This window comes from Aethalodelphis obliquidens, unplaced genomic scaffold, assembly GCF_003676395.1.
Source record: "Aethalodelphis obliquidens isolate GAN/ISIS:26980383/991018 unplaced genomic scaffold, ASM367639v1 scaffold58, whole genome shotgun sequence".
NCBI classification, from domain to species: domain Eukaryota; kingdom Metazoa; phylum Chordata; class Mammalia; order Artiodactyla; family Delphinidae; genus Aethalodelphis; species Aethalodelphis obliquidens.
Window position 1 is genome coordinate 7,303,954 of NW_020838002.1, and position 14,940 is coordinate 7,318,893.

A 14,940-nucleotide genomic window follows, 5' to 3' on the forward strand; every position below is an offset into this window, starting at 1 on the left:
ATGCCGCGGAGCGACTGGGCCCGTGAGCCAGGGCCGCTGAGCCTGTGCGTCCGGAGCCTATGCTCCGCAACGGGAGGGGCCGCAGCGGTGAGACGCCCGCGTACAGCAAAAAAAAAAAAAAAAAAAAAAAAAATTCACCCTATGGGATGCTAAATGCCTTTCTCTCTGGTTCAGAACTGGGCACCAGACAACGACCGCCTTTAACATACCTTTCCTGGAGAAGCAGAAGGGGAAAATGTGCTTTGTGAGGAGGAGAGCAAAGGCCTGTCCAGGCCCTGTGGAATTCTTCATCCCTGCAACAGCACCACCTCTGTTGATCCTCACAATAGTCCCGTGTGTAGGCAGAGGACAGTCATTTGTGTTTATCTGAATTGGAGCTTTGGGATATAAATAGTTTCAGGCCCTGCTGCTCTATCTTCCCAACCAGGCCTCCTAAATTGAAACTGAGCTTCTTCAAGACCGGTCTGCTGCTGGTGCCTGTCCCATGTCGTGCTCAGATGGGCTCTGTGACTGGGGTTAGGATGTTCTCTATCACTGCATACATTCTACCTTGGAACACAGTTCACTCGTCTCACGGGAGCTCTCCAACAACTCCGTGAAGTGGGCCCATTTCATGGGTGGGAAAAGGCACCAGGGTATTTGAGTATACTCAAATATATCTGAGTATTTGCCCAGGGTCACAAAGAAAGTCACTGAAGCATTATAGAGTGTGAAGTAAACAGTACAATAATAGTACAGATGACACACTGAACCACAGTGAGAATCCAGCCGTGCTTTCTCTTCCCCTGATCTCACTAAACCACGCTTTTAGGGGCTTACAAGCCAAGCCCACCACTCTACTCTGTCCTTTCATAAACCAGAGCCTAGCCTCTGCTATCAGGAGTAATTTATCTTTGCCCACGTAGAAGACAAAGTTGTTACCCTGAGTGACAGTCATGACAGAAGAAAACGACGAGACCAGATGGAATTTATGGATAAATATATTAGCAAATAAATACATTTCTCAACATAGTGCCTGATTCAAGCATCTTTCTGTCTGTTCAGATATAAATACCCACGTGGGTGCCTAGGTGCTAGTTCCCCACTGACTTAGAGGGAAGAAGATTCCCAGGTGGGGTCCTGTGCCCACTTTGCTCCCACATTCACATTCCAAACGGGATAATGCCTGAGGGGCCAGCAATGGTCCAAATTCCCCGGGGTGCATGTTACCCTGAGGAGGCCCCTCAGCCCTTGCCCACTCGATACCAGCTGCCCAGGCCAGGCTTCCTGCTGCAACTCCACTCCTTCCTGTGTGTCTCTGGCCTGCATGGCTTATACTGGGAAGCCGGGCCTCTGGGCCGTCTAATCCCAAGGGCCCCATATTACCTCTCCTTTGTTCTCCCATTCCCTATCCCTGGTCTGAGAGAAAACGCCCAGAGAAAACTTCCTTGTTCAGCTGTAATTTTGCCTTTCCTACCTTCATTCCTTCCTTCCTCTTCCTAAATAAAGTACAGCAGAAATCCTCTTCTTTCCATCTACTTTGGGACTTTGAGATAGGAGGTCCCCAAGGAAGAGCTATTCCCTTCCCACTACCCTCACCCCTACCCCCAGAGGAACTGAGGCTGCTGGAGTGACAAGGGAGTTTGACGATCAGAGGCTTCGACCCAGTTTCTTCAAGGTGCTGTACCACATCAGGGACAGAACTGCACACCCTGGCTTCCCCTCTGACTTAATATAGTGGATGTGACAAGTGCGGACAAGGAGGGACAAACATCCTCCCTTGTGCACCAGGGGAGGCCCTGCCTGGTGAAGCTGCAAAGCCCCCCTTTTCAGGGCTCAGGGCTCACCTATGCTCCTGATCTTTTTGCAAAGAAGGAAAATGATAAGAACCAGGGTTGCCGCTGACGCAGCAGCCTTACCAAGGAGGAGCCAAAGCTGGTGTGCAGGACTCTCCCAAGGAAGGAGGTGAGAAGGGTCATGCGTTCAGCTGGACCCGTTTGCTGGTATGAACATGAGGCTTGGAATGAGGGAGACCTGCTGGGGCTGGGGAAGGAGCACCACCTTTATAACACCTATCTACCTATACCTAGCTTCCTGCTCTCAGAAAGTCCCAGCCTGCAGGGGAGCCAACCCACACAAGTGGTAGCTGGTTGCCTGGCTGGACACAGACTTGCTGCACTGCAGATGCTTCTGCAGACAAGGTCTGGAGCTGGGACCGGGAGACAACACCTCCTGCTGCCCACCATCACACTCCTCTGCCAGTGGTTCCAGGAAGGATGGCAAAGAAGAGGGGTGTTTTCTGAGGTCCTTTCTTTTCTCAGGAGCAGGACTCTGTGCCAGGTAGGGCGCTGAGTCATCTGGCGAGCACTCTTGGTTGGAGCTCGGCCTGAACATCTCACACGGCCTGTTCACACAGCTCCTCGAGCTCCTCCTCTTCTGAGCCTGCATTTAGAGAGAGAGGAGGAAAGAGGTCACTGAGGGTCAGGCCAGTCTTCTGCTTGTTCCACCGGCAAGAGAGTATGGCTGGGAGGGAACTACAGAGAGGCAGGAGCAGGGAATGGGTCCAGAAGGGTGATCAGATTGAAAGCTGAGAGCGGCCCCCATTGGGACACAGGGGAGAGAAAAATGAATCTAGAGAAAGAGATACATAGATAGCAACCAGTGTGTTACCCATACTTACTATTCATTCATTCGCCCAGTAAATATTAATTATACACTTGTGGATCTGGCGTGCTACCATGTGCCAAACAGAAGACCAAGAAGACTAAGCAGGGACCTGACAACCTTGTAGGAGAAAAGGTGTGCACGTAAGTGGCAATTATGCCAATGGGGGCAGGACTGGGGTCGTAAGAGATGAATCACGAAAGGAGAAAGGTCATGTCCAAGTGGAGCATCAAGAAGGGCTTCCTGAAAGTGGGGATAAATGCACTGGTCCTGCAGGAATAGGGAAGAATTAGATTTATGGGAACAGGAAGGCAGCAGAATATTCTGGGCTGCAGAAACTGCAGGAAGTGTTTACCTAGTTTGGCTAAAGCCTGGAGCAGGGGAAGGGAAGGGGAAGAGCGGAAAATAAGGTTGGGAAGGAAGATGGGGGCTAGCTGGTACTAGGGCCTTGAAGGCCAAACCAGGTTGGATTTTTCTTTACTCTGAATAAAACAGAACATCTGAAGATTTCTAGAGAGTTTGTTTGAGGAGGATGACCCCGGCAGCAGAATGGAGGGTAGGCGAGCAGGATCACAGTGTTGCGTGGCACTACAGGACACGACACTGATGTGCAGGGCTCGGCCTTCATGGCCCTGTGAGAGGGAAGGGAGGAGCCAGGGGGCTCCTGCCCCGACCTTTAGGCTGCACCTAAGACGTGGACAGGTGCCAGCAGTACTGGAGGAGAATATGGTAAAGCTAGCAGAGACATGGTTAACAGAACCTGGCGTGGATTAGATCTGAAGAGCAGGGGAAAGGGAGGCACTGAAACCAGTTACGAGTTTGAGAGAGAGAGGGGAGGTAGTGGTCTGGCACTGGCAGCACTGAAAGTATACACATGACAGGATTCAAAAGGCACCATCAAACAAAACACATGGCCAAATCTGCATTACGTGGCCCTGTGGAAGCAATTGTTTTCTGTACTATAACAGCTTGCATGCCTATCTCTCCACAGACCTGGGTCTCCTGGTTGACAAGTTCCACGTCCTCAGAGCCTGGAACCTAGCACATAGCAAGCACACAACGCAGAAAGAAAAATGGAAGGAAGAAATGAATGGACGGATGATAGCAGCTCTCAGGTCCTGCCTGTAGGATTCCTAGACCCTGAAGTCTTATATTTCAGGACCTTTGAGGGCAGAGGGGTCCTCCTAGTGATGGCTGTAGGCAAAGAGCTGTGTCATCCACACAATGGGAAAAGATGGGGGAGAGTAGGGGTTGGGGGATCCGGAAGAGGAAGAGGAGGATTTGAGCAAATAAATACCCAGCTAAAGTCAAGGATTTACATTATCACCATTGGCTGCAATACAGTAATAGGGACGCACTGAGTCCCCAAGAAAATGAAGTCAGTCTTATTAACAAAGATGCATAGAAGGGAAAGCCCTAGTAGTTCTTTTCCCCGGGGGAAAGGAGAGACCCACAGGGCTGCTAGGAACCACCTGTGATCGCTCTCCTTTTTTTTTTTTTTGCATCATTCACATAGCTCTTCTCATATAACCCAGAATTATGGTTATCTGTAGTTATTTCTCCTGTAGGATCTCATATGGCCTGGGATTACGGTTTTCAGTAACCATTTGTCCACGCTCTCCTCAAGAGCAAGGAACAGTTCTTGGCCTTCTTTGTATTTACAGCTAATACTGAGCTATAGGCTCAGCTGTACCAATTTTTAAAATACTGAAACACTCACGATTGAGCTGCTGCCCCAAGCCGCCCCAAGTACTTTCTGCTGTCTCAGCCACACTGGTACCTCACCGGAGACCTCCCGAGGATCTGGCAACTAAAGGATTAACACCTGGCAGAGCCAGCATCCTACGCTATGTCAGTTGTCCACTATTTTGAATGTCACCCCTGTTGGACCCTTCTCAGCTTCCATCAACCCTCTGGATGACTTGACCCGTTCTACCATACCCAACTCTAGTCTCCTGTCCCCGCCAGACCCATTTCCCCTGAAAACTCACCAGGCTGGGCTGGCAGCACCTGGCAGTGTGGGTAAGGGCATGGCCTACCCTCTGGGGCGCCAGAACTGCATTCGGAAGGCCCCTCCCCAGATGGGTATGGTCCTAGGGGCTGGCGTGTAGTCAGACACAACCACACCGGCTGTGAACTTGGGTAAGTAGGGCCTGGGGTTTCTGGTAGCAGCCTCCTGTCCAGGCCCGGAGGTCCGAAGATCAATGGGTGGGCCTCTGGGGACCAAGGATATGCCAGGCTGGGGCCATAATGGGGAAGAATCTGGCACACTCGGTGTGCGGCCAAGTCCTGGGGTCGAGAGGCTGGGGAGGGCTCTGAGGGACTCCCCCGCCGTTTCCTCTGTGTGTGTCGCACAGGGAGGCTGGATTTCTGCAAGTGGAAGAGGCTGCTGGGACCAGGGCTGGGGCTGGCGGCGTCCGCTGGCCCGGGGGCTGGCTCGGTGAGGGCCCTGGGCCGTTGCGGGCTGGGGAGCTGTCCTGACGGGGCTGCTGGGCTGGGGCTGGCTGCCTGCGGATCGGGTGAAGGCAGCTCTGGCTGGAGTTGTGTCCGAGGAATGGCAGGCCTGGACGGCGGGACTCCAGTTTCTGGGCCAGACTTCCTGCCGTGCCACTGGAAACGCTTTTTGTAGTGGCGGTGCCGGTGGTGGTGGTAGTGGACATGGCTGGAAACCTGGGTTTCCCCTGTGGGCACCACCGAGTCCAAAGAACGGGGCCGAGAGGTCATGCTAGGCTGAGCCTCCTCCCGCCGGCGCTCCCCTTCGGGGCTGCAGTACACCAGGGGGTCAAAGTCACTGCTCAGGGAGCTGCGGAAGGTAGAACTGCTGCCGTGGATGCCCTGCAGGCTGATGTCCGTGCAGTTGACCACTGAGTCACTCGAAGAGCCGTGACAGGGCCCTGAACTGGAGTCACTGGCTGGCCCGTCTGCCAGGTAGCCACTGCGTTCTGTGCAGTAGCTTTCTCCAGACCCGCTGCTGTCGTGAGGCCTGGCCCGGCGTGGGGGCATGGGGCAGGTGGCAGGGTGCTGCAAAGTGCACCGCAGGTGGCTCAGCCCCCAGCCCTGCGCAGAGGGGCTCTGGGCCACCGCCAGGCGCTGTGGTTCGCCTGGAACCCGGGGATGTGCGCCTCTGGGGAGGCGGTGGTGCCGAGGGCCCACGCCTGGCTCCTGGGATGGTAGGAAGGGACCAGGCCGTGTGGGCCGAGCCGCTGCGCTCCGGGAAGGGCCCGACAGGTAGGCAGCAGGCAGGTGGTAGTGGGCATGGCCGGGATGCTGGCGAATGAGGTGGAGTCTTCGGCCTGGTTCTTGGTAAGATCTAGACGGTCCCAGGGACTGAGAAAGGGAATCTCCCTCTGGAAGAGAGAACCAAGAGCACAAGTGTTTGACTCCCCAAACGGAAGGAGGGTACATTCAGAAAAGCGTGGCTGTAACGTACTTATTGAGCCTGCATCGCCCGCAAGCTCCGTCAGAGTTTGGACGACCAAGGACACTCCTAACCTGCCTGTGCCCGGGGATGCCCTTGCTCCCTCCAGCCAGTTGTCTCCTTGGGAGTTCCACTGTGCATGGCAAGCCCTGCTCCTCCCATCAGCCCTTTGGGGACTTGCACCCAGGGCCACTGCTAGCCCACACTGCACCTTTGGGTGAATTAGAAAAAGGCTCTCTTTCCTCAAGATACTTCACTTTCATCTTTTAGAAGATTGTCATAATATCCTGGTTTTGTTCGAACAGGATACTTTATTGCCAGAAAAGTAGAATAATAAATATACAAATCTTGGCATTCCCAGGTGGCACAGTGGTTAAGAATCCGCCTGACAATGCGGGGGACACGGGTTCGAGCCCTGGTCTGGGAAGATCCCACATGCCAGGGAGCAACTAAGCCCGTGCACCACAACTACTGAGCCTGTGCTCTAGAGCCCGGGAGCCAGAACTACTGAGCCCACGTGCCACAACTACTGAAGCCCGTGCACCTAGAGCCTGTGCTCCGCAACAAGAGAAGCCACCGCAATGAGAAGCCCACGCACCGCAACGAGAAGCCCACGCACCGCAATGAAGAGTAGCTCCCACTCACCACAACTACAGAAAAGCCCGCGCACAGCAACGAAGACCCAACGCAGCCAAAAATAAATAAACAAACAAACAAATCAGTCAGATTTAAAATCAACAAAGTTGTCATGAAAATACATCATAAAGATGACTGCAATGGAATGGCCGCCCCCTCAGATGAGGCCCCTTCGAGCAGTGCACAGCTTAAAGAACAACTGAGGCAGTCCTGCCTTCTCCTCAGCTTCAAGGCAAAACACTTGCCCAGAGGGAAGCCCCTTCTAGACCCATCTGCCTGCGCACAGGGGAGTCCTCGGCCCACCTCCTACCTACGATGTTGAACATGCAGAGGGGGCAAGTGCGATGCTGGTGCAGCCAGGGGTCCACACAGGTACGATGGAACTCATGGAGGCAGGAAATGACCCGTAGCTCCTGGAGAAAACAAGGGGTCTGAACCAGAGTTGTCTGTAGCTACAGCCGTGGCCAGGAAGCAGGGCATTCCCGACTCCCTCTGGCCTCTCCTGACTGCCGCCATCTGCTTTCAAAGACCTCACGGTAGGACAGAAATGGTATGGGCTTTGATATCAAGTAGACCTGGTTTTTGCCACTTAGCTGCACGACCTTGGGCAAGTTTCTTAACAGACAGTTTTCTGCTGTAAAATGAGGCTAAAAGACTAACCTACCCCCACCCCTCACTGTCACGAGGCTAAAACGAGACGATGCCTGTAGAGCATCCACTGCAGAGCCCGCCACGTGTACACACTCAACCAGCAGTAGTTCTCTTTCCCTGGAAAGCCAGGAAAATAACCAAACCTCAGGGCTGTCTGTGCACATAGATGCAGCTCGAGCACTCACACCAGCCTTAAGCGCTTCCTCCCCCAAGCTCCAGCCTCCCTACCCAGCCTGGTCATGGAGGTGAACCACGGCCCTGCCTTACCTGGCCCTCCGAGAACTCCTCCAGGCAGATGGCGCACACAGGGGCTGAACTGCAGCTGCTACCTGAGTCTGGCCACTCGGCCCGGGCCCTCCTGCAGCCGGGCTGGTACCTCCTGGTGGCCAGCTGGCTGATGGCCCAGGCTGTTCGCTGCTGAAGGGGATCCTGGGAAGAGGGGTGGGGCCAGAATGGGGCAGGGGCTCCTCTTCCCTCAGCCCTGGACTCCAGCTTGTACTCAGTTCCCGGCCACCCAGTCAGATCCCGTGACTGCTTGACCACTCCGAGGCGTTTGTGTCCTCGGAGCTCCCACGTGGCTCTGCCCAGCAGGCTAAGCCCCCCCATCCCATTCCCCACTCCTACTATTGATTTTCCTTCCCCCGACGACCCGTGAGAGCAACTTTTTATCCAACTGCCTGCTTGACATCTCAACTTGGATATCTAACAGGCACGTCCAACTTGCCAGGCCCCACGCTGAACTCCTAATCCCATGAACCGCCCAACCACACACCTGTCCTCCCGCAGTCTTCCCCACCTCAGTAAAGGGAATTCCGTTCTTTTCATTGCTCAGGCCAAAAATCTTGTTGCCATTCTTGACCATTCTCTTGCACTCCGTGATCAGTCCATTAGAAACCTGTCAGCTTTGCCTTCAAAGTGTATGGAGAGTCTAACTAATGCTCACCACTTCCACTGCTACCTCCCTACTCCAAGCTACCACTACTGTCCCCTGGAGTCCTGTAATAGCCTCGGAGCTGGTTTCTCACCACAGATCAGGTGAGGTCAGATCATGGCTCTCCTTCCGCTCAAAACCCTCCCGTGAGTGAAAAAAAAATCCTGACAACGGCCTTAACAGTCCAATACCACTGGGCCCCATGAACTCTCTGTCCCCACCTGCTGCTCTGCCCTCTCACTCACTGGATTCCAGCCACAGGACCGTCTTGCTGTTCCTCAGACATAACGGGCACACTTCTGCCTCAAGGCCTTGGCATTTCCTGTTTTCTCGCCTCAATCACTTTCTCCCCAGGTATCTGCACAGATCACCCCCTCACCTGTTGAGGGTCTTACCTGTAATGTCATCCTCTCAATGAGGCCTTCCCTGGCCTTGCTTTTAAAAATTAACCCTGTCCCCTTTCCATTCCCTCCCCTTTTCTATTTTATTTTTCTCCCTGGCACACACCACCGTCTAAATTATTGCGTATTTTACTTATTTATTTACTTACATTTTACTTATTTATTTACTCATTCATTTTACCTAGAATGAAAGTTCCCCGAGGGGAGGAATCTTTTGTCTTTTTGTTCACTGCACTATCCCCAACGCCTGGAACAGTGTCTGGCACAGAACAGGTGCTCACTCTATTTGGTGAATGAATGAACAAATGAGGACTCTTGTGGAGAGAGGCTGCTGGAAATCAACAAAGTCATTTGCCAGGGGATTTAGGTGTAAACTGTTTCACAGGCGTAAGGGCACCTTCTTTCCTCACTTTGTCCTTCCTGCTCCCCACCTTCCCCCACACGTGCACTCGCCCACCTCCACCAGGGAGCCCACCCGCCTCACCGGTCTGCTGTGACGGGGGCGGCACCGGATGCGCAGCACCGAGGCCAGGATGACCACAAAGATGGTGCCCACCACCGTCAGGAGGATCCACACGTCATAATCTGGCTGGGGGAGCGAGCAGAGATGGAAAGGGTCACGCTTCTGGAAGGAGCCCAGGAGACACACAGAGAACTGGAGGGCCCCTTGAGTCTTCCAGCAGAGGGGATGAGGTTGCAGGTGGGCTTAGGTGGTCCCTCTCTGCCCACGGGCACTCCTCCAAATGTCTGCTGTGAGAGGTACTATCTCGAGACCCATGTGCTTGGGAAAAAGGGGACAGGGACCCCTCTACAAGGTGGAAGCTACCCAGTGAGCAGCTGGCTGAGCTTCCCAGTCGATGGAGAAATACCAGCCAGGATTCAGGGGGCCTGGGGACGAGGGTTTCATTCTGGCTCTGCTACTCTGTGCCATGAAACCACGATGCTGAAAAACAACTTTAGAGCTCAGCTGACCCAATCTGTTCATTCTGCAGATGAAGCTCAGAGAGGGGAAGAAACTTGCCTAGAGGTGCACAGCTGGTGGACAGAGTTGTGCTAGAGGGTTTCCAAGGTCTCTTTAGCTCCAGGAGTCTAAGGGCTTTTGGTGAGAGTCACCGCAGGAAAAAGTGCGGGTGACAGCAGGTGCTGGGGCCGGGGCTGGAGACCTGGCGTGCTTACCGATGTCGTGGGCTTCTTCAGCTCAATCCTCACGTGGGCCTTTTGGTTCTTATACACAAACTCCATCAGCTTCTCGGCATCATTACCCCAGATCAACACCACTGGCCACGTCAGCCCCAGGGGCTGCTGCAGCTGCAGGAGGGAAAGTGCCCACAAGGGTGGCTGTGTCCTGACTTCTTCCCCGGCACATTTCTCTTCCTTCGTCCAGCCCCCTCCTCAAACACCCCACGTCCCGGGTACCTGTTCAGCAGCAGCTCGATCCTCCGTGATGTCAAAGAGGACGGCGCTGGCTCCCCGCTCCCCCGCCATCCGGGCCTGCAGAGACACACAGCAGAGGTCCCGCAGGGGTCAGACACGCAGCCCATCCACGCCCCGGCCTCGCCCCGTCACGTGCCTTCCCAGGATTCTGCACACACCACACCTCTGTACACTCCCACATATAACACATGCAAGGGGTCGGTGGGGTTAGGATCCCCTGCCCCGCCCCAAGCTCACCCAGGTCCACTGCCTTCCAGGACAACATTCAGTCCTTCCTTTCGTAATGGAACAAACCCGTAACAGGGTTTAGTAGGTGCCAGGGGCTGGACTAGGCTCTAGGCCTAAGGACAAATAAGACACAGCCCCTGCCGTCAGGGTGCCTCCAGTCCTCCTTCACGAAGAAGTGTGAGAACCGAGAGCAGGGAGCGACCAGCACCCCCCAGGGCCTGGGGGTGTGTGGTGACCAGTCCCCAGTACAGAGAGGTGGACAGCTCCTTCAGAACAGAACTGGGCTTTCCAGGGTCCAGCCCTGCCTGACAAGAGGAGCCTGCAGAGCATCCCGTCCCCCACCTCAGGCCAAGTTCCTGGATCCTGGGACACTGCTCTCACCCAAGGCGTCTCTGACAGCCCCAGGCTCAGCCCGTCTCACGGCTCTCTCTCCCTGCCACACTCTAGTCTGCAACTCTTTCTCTGGCTCCTATTCAAGGACCTACTGGAGTCCCTGTCTGGTGCTTTATCCCTTCACCCCCTCCCTGAGGGTGGCAGTAGAGACTCGGGTTGGGAGGGACCCGAGGGGCTGTTCCCACAAGGACACAATTGTGCGCACGTGCACGTGCACATGCACAGGCGTGCTCGCCAAGGCTCTGAGAGGATCTAGCCAACCAGGCAAAGCAGAGGGCAGAGCCACAAAGAGAACACAAAGCAGGAATCTGGGGGCTCTGGGTGTGGGGTAAGACCAGGGAGATAAGAGCTGAGGGGGCGGTGGAGGCACGAGGGCAAAGGACCGACAGACAGACCCTGCTCCGGCCTCACTGTCGCCTCTCTCCCAGGTGCCAGCGCTCTCCAGCGCTCCTCCCTAGGGCAAAGGCTCACCTTGCGAAGGCATCAGGCTGGGACCTCAGGCCCCTGGGGCCTGCTGATCCTTTCGGGCCTTCCTGCAGGCACTGAAGGAGTTAACCCTTCCGCAAGTAGTGCAGTCAGGAAGAGGAGCCGGGGCTGGGGCTTACACTCCAGCGCTTTGATCTCTGCTTCCCTTCCCGGTGAGAGCCTGTTGGGGCAGGTCTCCTGCCAGGCAGGCCAGGGGAGCGGCTAGGCTCCCGCTCCCTGATCCCTGCTCCCCAGGCGGCCGCAGAGGCCAGAGGGCCCCTCAGAACAGGCAGCCTGCAGGCAGGAGAGCCCCGGGAGGGTGGTGGAGACGCTCAAGTGGGGCCTCTTCGGCCAGGAGGGTACCTTCCCTCTTCCCTCCCTCCTTCCCTGAGGAGCTGGGCTAGGCCCTCTCTCTACCAGCACCCAGGCCCAGCCCAGGCCCAGGCTCGCCAGGCTAATTGACTGGAAATTCACAGGACCGGAGAATGGAACTGCTGAAGAAATGGAGAGGTCACAGCCTCCATCCTCCTCTAGCCTGCTTGTTCCCAGGACGTCTCCCCCGCCCAGGCGACCCCAGGCAAAAAGAAGCTGTCCAGTCTTCAGAGCCCTCCAAACCAGGGCATGGGAGCAGCCCTAGGGGAAAAGGAGAAGGACTCCTTCTGCTAATCTCATAGTCCATGACTTAACCAAGGGGTGGGGAGGTCACCCGAGTAGTCACAGAACTGAGACTCCTGGATCCTCAGTGCTACTAGGGCCTCGTGTTTCTCATCCCCAGAATGAGACCCTGAACCCAGCCCAGCCTGGAAGAGCAGGAGGGAAGGGCAGAGACTTCCTTCTCTGGAGATGTTCTTACTTCCCTACCCCTCTCCTTTTGAAGGGTTGGGGTAGGAACGGTGGAAAGTAATTACCCTGACGTTCAAACACCCCAGCCGGTTACAGCCCATAATTACAAAGTTGTAAAAGTGATCAAAGAGAGAGGGTTGGCCAACAGGGGGAAACAAACAGGCCTTTCAGACAGTGGGTGCCTGTGTTCAGAGTTCTAGGACTCAAAAAGCAAGATTTGGGGCCAGATGGCAGCCCACTCAGGGGCTACCCATGCTGCCCTGCAGTCTGCCCGCACCCAAGCAAGAGGGAGGGAGGGAGAGAGAGAAGCACTTCTTCCAGACCAGAACCTGGAAGACAGAGAGGACGGGCAGGCCCTCCAGACAGGAAGAGTGGGCTTTAGAAAGACAACCCAGAGACCTCTTTGGGAGCTGCAAAGATTCAGCCAGCCCTCTAAGAGCAGCGCGCAGGCTGCCCGTGGCCTTTAGCAGTGGAAGCCAATACGTTCCAGGACTTCTGCACTTCCCTGCACCTTAGATTTTCCTCTCCAGACACAGTGACAGTCACTGTGTATCTCCTCCTCATCAAAGACTGACTGAGCACCCACTGTGCTCAGGGCACCAAGCCAGGGAAGGCCAAGCCCTCCAGAACAACTCATAATCTAGCTGTGGAGACAAAGCATATACGTACGATTATAATGCTGATGACAACATCCTAGAGTACAAATGAATGAAGCAGACCAGTCGTTTCCAAACCCTTCTTTTCACTGCAGAAAGCCCTTCCCTCCATTGTGCCCCCCACAATACACACACGCGCACACACACACACACACACACGCACACACACACAGACTGACACAAATCGTCAATACAAAACATATAAAAGCGAGCTGAGGTTGAGGGTGGGATTAGGGGTAAGAAGGACCCTTGGCTTCCCCCCAACCCCAGCCCCTGCCAAGGCACCTCCATGAAACCTGGTGTGAAAAGCACGGCCAGAGACCCTGGCAGCACGCCAGGAGGGAAGCCAAGCTCCCAGTAGCCCAGCTGGGCTGAGCCAGTTAGGAAAGGTTCAATACAAGAGGTGGGATTCACCTAGGCTTGAAAGCAAGGGGAGGAGGAAGTAGAGGGGATATAACCGTTATTGAGACCCACTCTGCCCAGACTGTTTAGGTTTGAGTACTAAATCTGCCATCGACCATTAGCTGTGAGACTTTGGGCAAGTCACTTAACTGCTCTGTGCCACAGTTTTCCTTTCTGTAAACTAGGGCTAATAACAGGACCTACTTCACAGGGTTGTTCTGAGGACTATATAAGTTACTCCACGTAAAGCCTTATAATATGCGCCTGGCACAGAGTAAGTATTCCTTAAGTATTTATTTACTTATTTGTATCTGTCATTAGGCCACTCTTAAGTATTAGTTATCATCATATCAGCTATCGCCATGTGCTTTGCGTACATGATTTCATTTACTCCTCACAACAACTCCATAAGACAGGCATCAGCTCCACTTTTGAATTGAGGAAAAAACAGAGGCTCAGAGAGGCTGAACAACTTGCCCAGGGTCACACAGCTGATAAGCAGTGGAGGCAGAATTCCCACCAAGGACCTCAGCCTTCCAAGTACCTGGTTAGCAGGGAGTGTTCTCTGTGGTAAGAAAGGCAGGCCTTGCACCCAACTTTTTTGCCTCCAGAGCCAGCTCCTTCCACCAGGCAAAAGGCCACTGCTCCAGCCCATGCATGAGGGGCTCAGGGCCTGGGGAATCACAAGGATGGCTGTGGAGTTGCTAATAAAGAAACAGAAACCAATCTGGGTGACTGGGTAGGGGGAGGAAGGTGGTATGCTGACAAGAATGAGAGTCCAGAAGAACTACAGTGAGGGTCAGAGATCAAAAGAGGGAACCATGACAGAAAAAGGCCAACCTTGCTAACTATGAAAGCATAGGATGACGATGCCAATGACAAGGACAGCAGTGACAGCTGCAGTCATTTATTGAGTGATTGCTGTGCGCTTGGCCTCTGTACTGTCTCCTCAACTCCTCATAACTACTATAAGATATGAGCCCTGTTATTGTTCCCCTTTTACAGATGGGGAAACAGAGGCTCAGAGAGCTGAGCTAAAATGTCCAGGTCACACTGAGGGGCAGTGGAGAAGCCAAGCTCCAGACCTGCGGCTGTCTGGCTCAAGAGCCCCAGTTCCGGGGGTGGGGACACCACCACTGACACTAATTGATTGGCCAGAGCAGAGCTGACTGAGGTCAGTGGTTTTTGAATTTCCTCACCAAAGACCCACCTTTCCCCTATGCCTCCCACAAGCCCTATATTTAAATATGTTTTACCAAACTAACTGCATTTATTATGCACAATTCATTTTCCTATGAGATAACTTGTATTAACACATTGAACTGACAGAATTCAACCGAAAGCAAAAAAAATGAAGAGTTCAGTTAAGCCTGTGGGAAGTCTCAAATATTGGAAGTAGCCCAAAGATCCACATTACTACCTTCACAGACCTCCTTCGGGCCAGGGGATCCCAGGTAGGAGCTACTTGGTCAGGTCACAGGATGAGAGAGCCGAGGGATGCCTTGGACCTGACCCGCGAGAGAGCTTGGGGCCAGAGCAGTTCCGCAGAGCGATGCGGGGAGAAGACGGGCGAGGGGAAGCAGGGTGAGTGTGGTGCAGGGGGCGGGGGTGGGCACGGGAAGCTCAGGCAGTGACCTCAGAAAGAAAAAAGGTCACAGGGCAGCAGCCAAGGTGCTTCCTCTGAACTCCTGACGGGTTTTTGACTTTGTGTTTCATTTAGCTCAGGGACTGTTTGGGCACTTGACGTACACTCTTTTCATCCTCACCATGATCACTGGGGTAGGAAATAAAAGTCCCATTTTATGGTAGAGGAAACAAAGGCCCAACAAGGTTAATCAA

At 54.2% G+C, this 14,940-nt stretch overlaps 1 protein-coding gene across 4 annotated transcripts in view; it reads right to left on the minus strand.

The window, feature by feature from the left end:
* Positions 1–962: 962 nt before the first annotated feature.
* RNF43 (ring finger protein 43) overlaps positions 963–14,940 on the minus strand; it is a 62,254-nt gene continuing 48,276 nt past the window's right edge. For 3 of the 4 annotated variants that reach the window (XM_027087189.1, XM_027087188.1, XM_027087191.1), the window contains 7 exons: positions 10,097–10,171; positions 9,857–9,988; positions 9,165–9,269; positions 7,616–7,777; positions 7,008–7,110; positions 4,635–5,990; positions 963–2,421 (listed from right to left, as the gene is read on the minus strand). In XM_027087189.1, the coding sequence (XP_026942990.1) occupies positions 2,375–2,421; positions 4,635–5,990; positions 7,008–7,110; positions 7,616–7,777; positions 9,165–9,269; positions 9,857–9,988; positions 10,097–10,171 (1,980 nt within the window). In that variant the 3' untranslated portion in view covers positions 963–2,374. Of the gene's footprint in view, positions 2,422–4,634; positions 5,991–7,007; positions 7,111–7,615; positions 7,778–9,164; positions 9,270–9,856; positions 9,989–10,096; positions 10,172–11,206; positions 14,917–14,940 lie in introns of those variants that run through there. The other variant, XM_027087190.1, reaches the window with a different exon arrangement.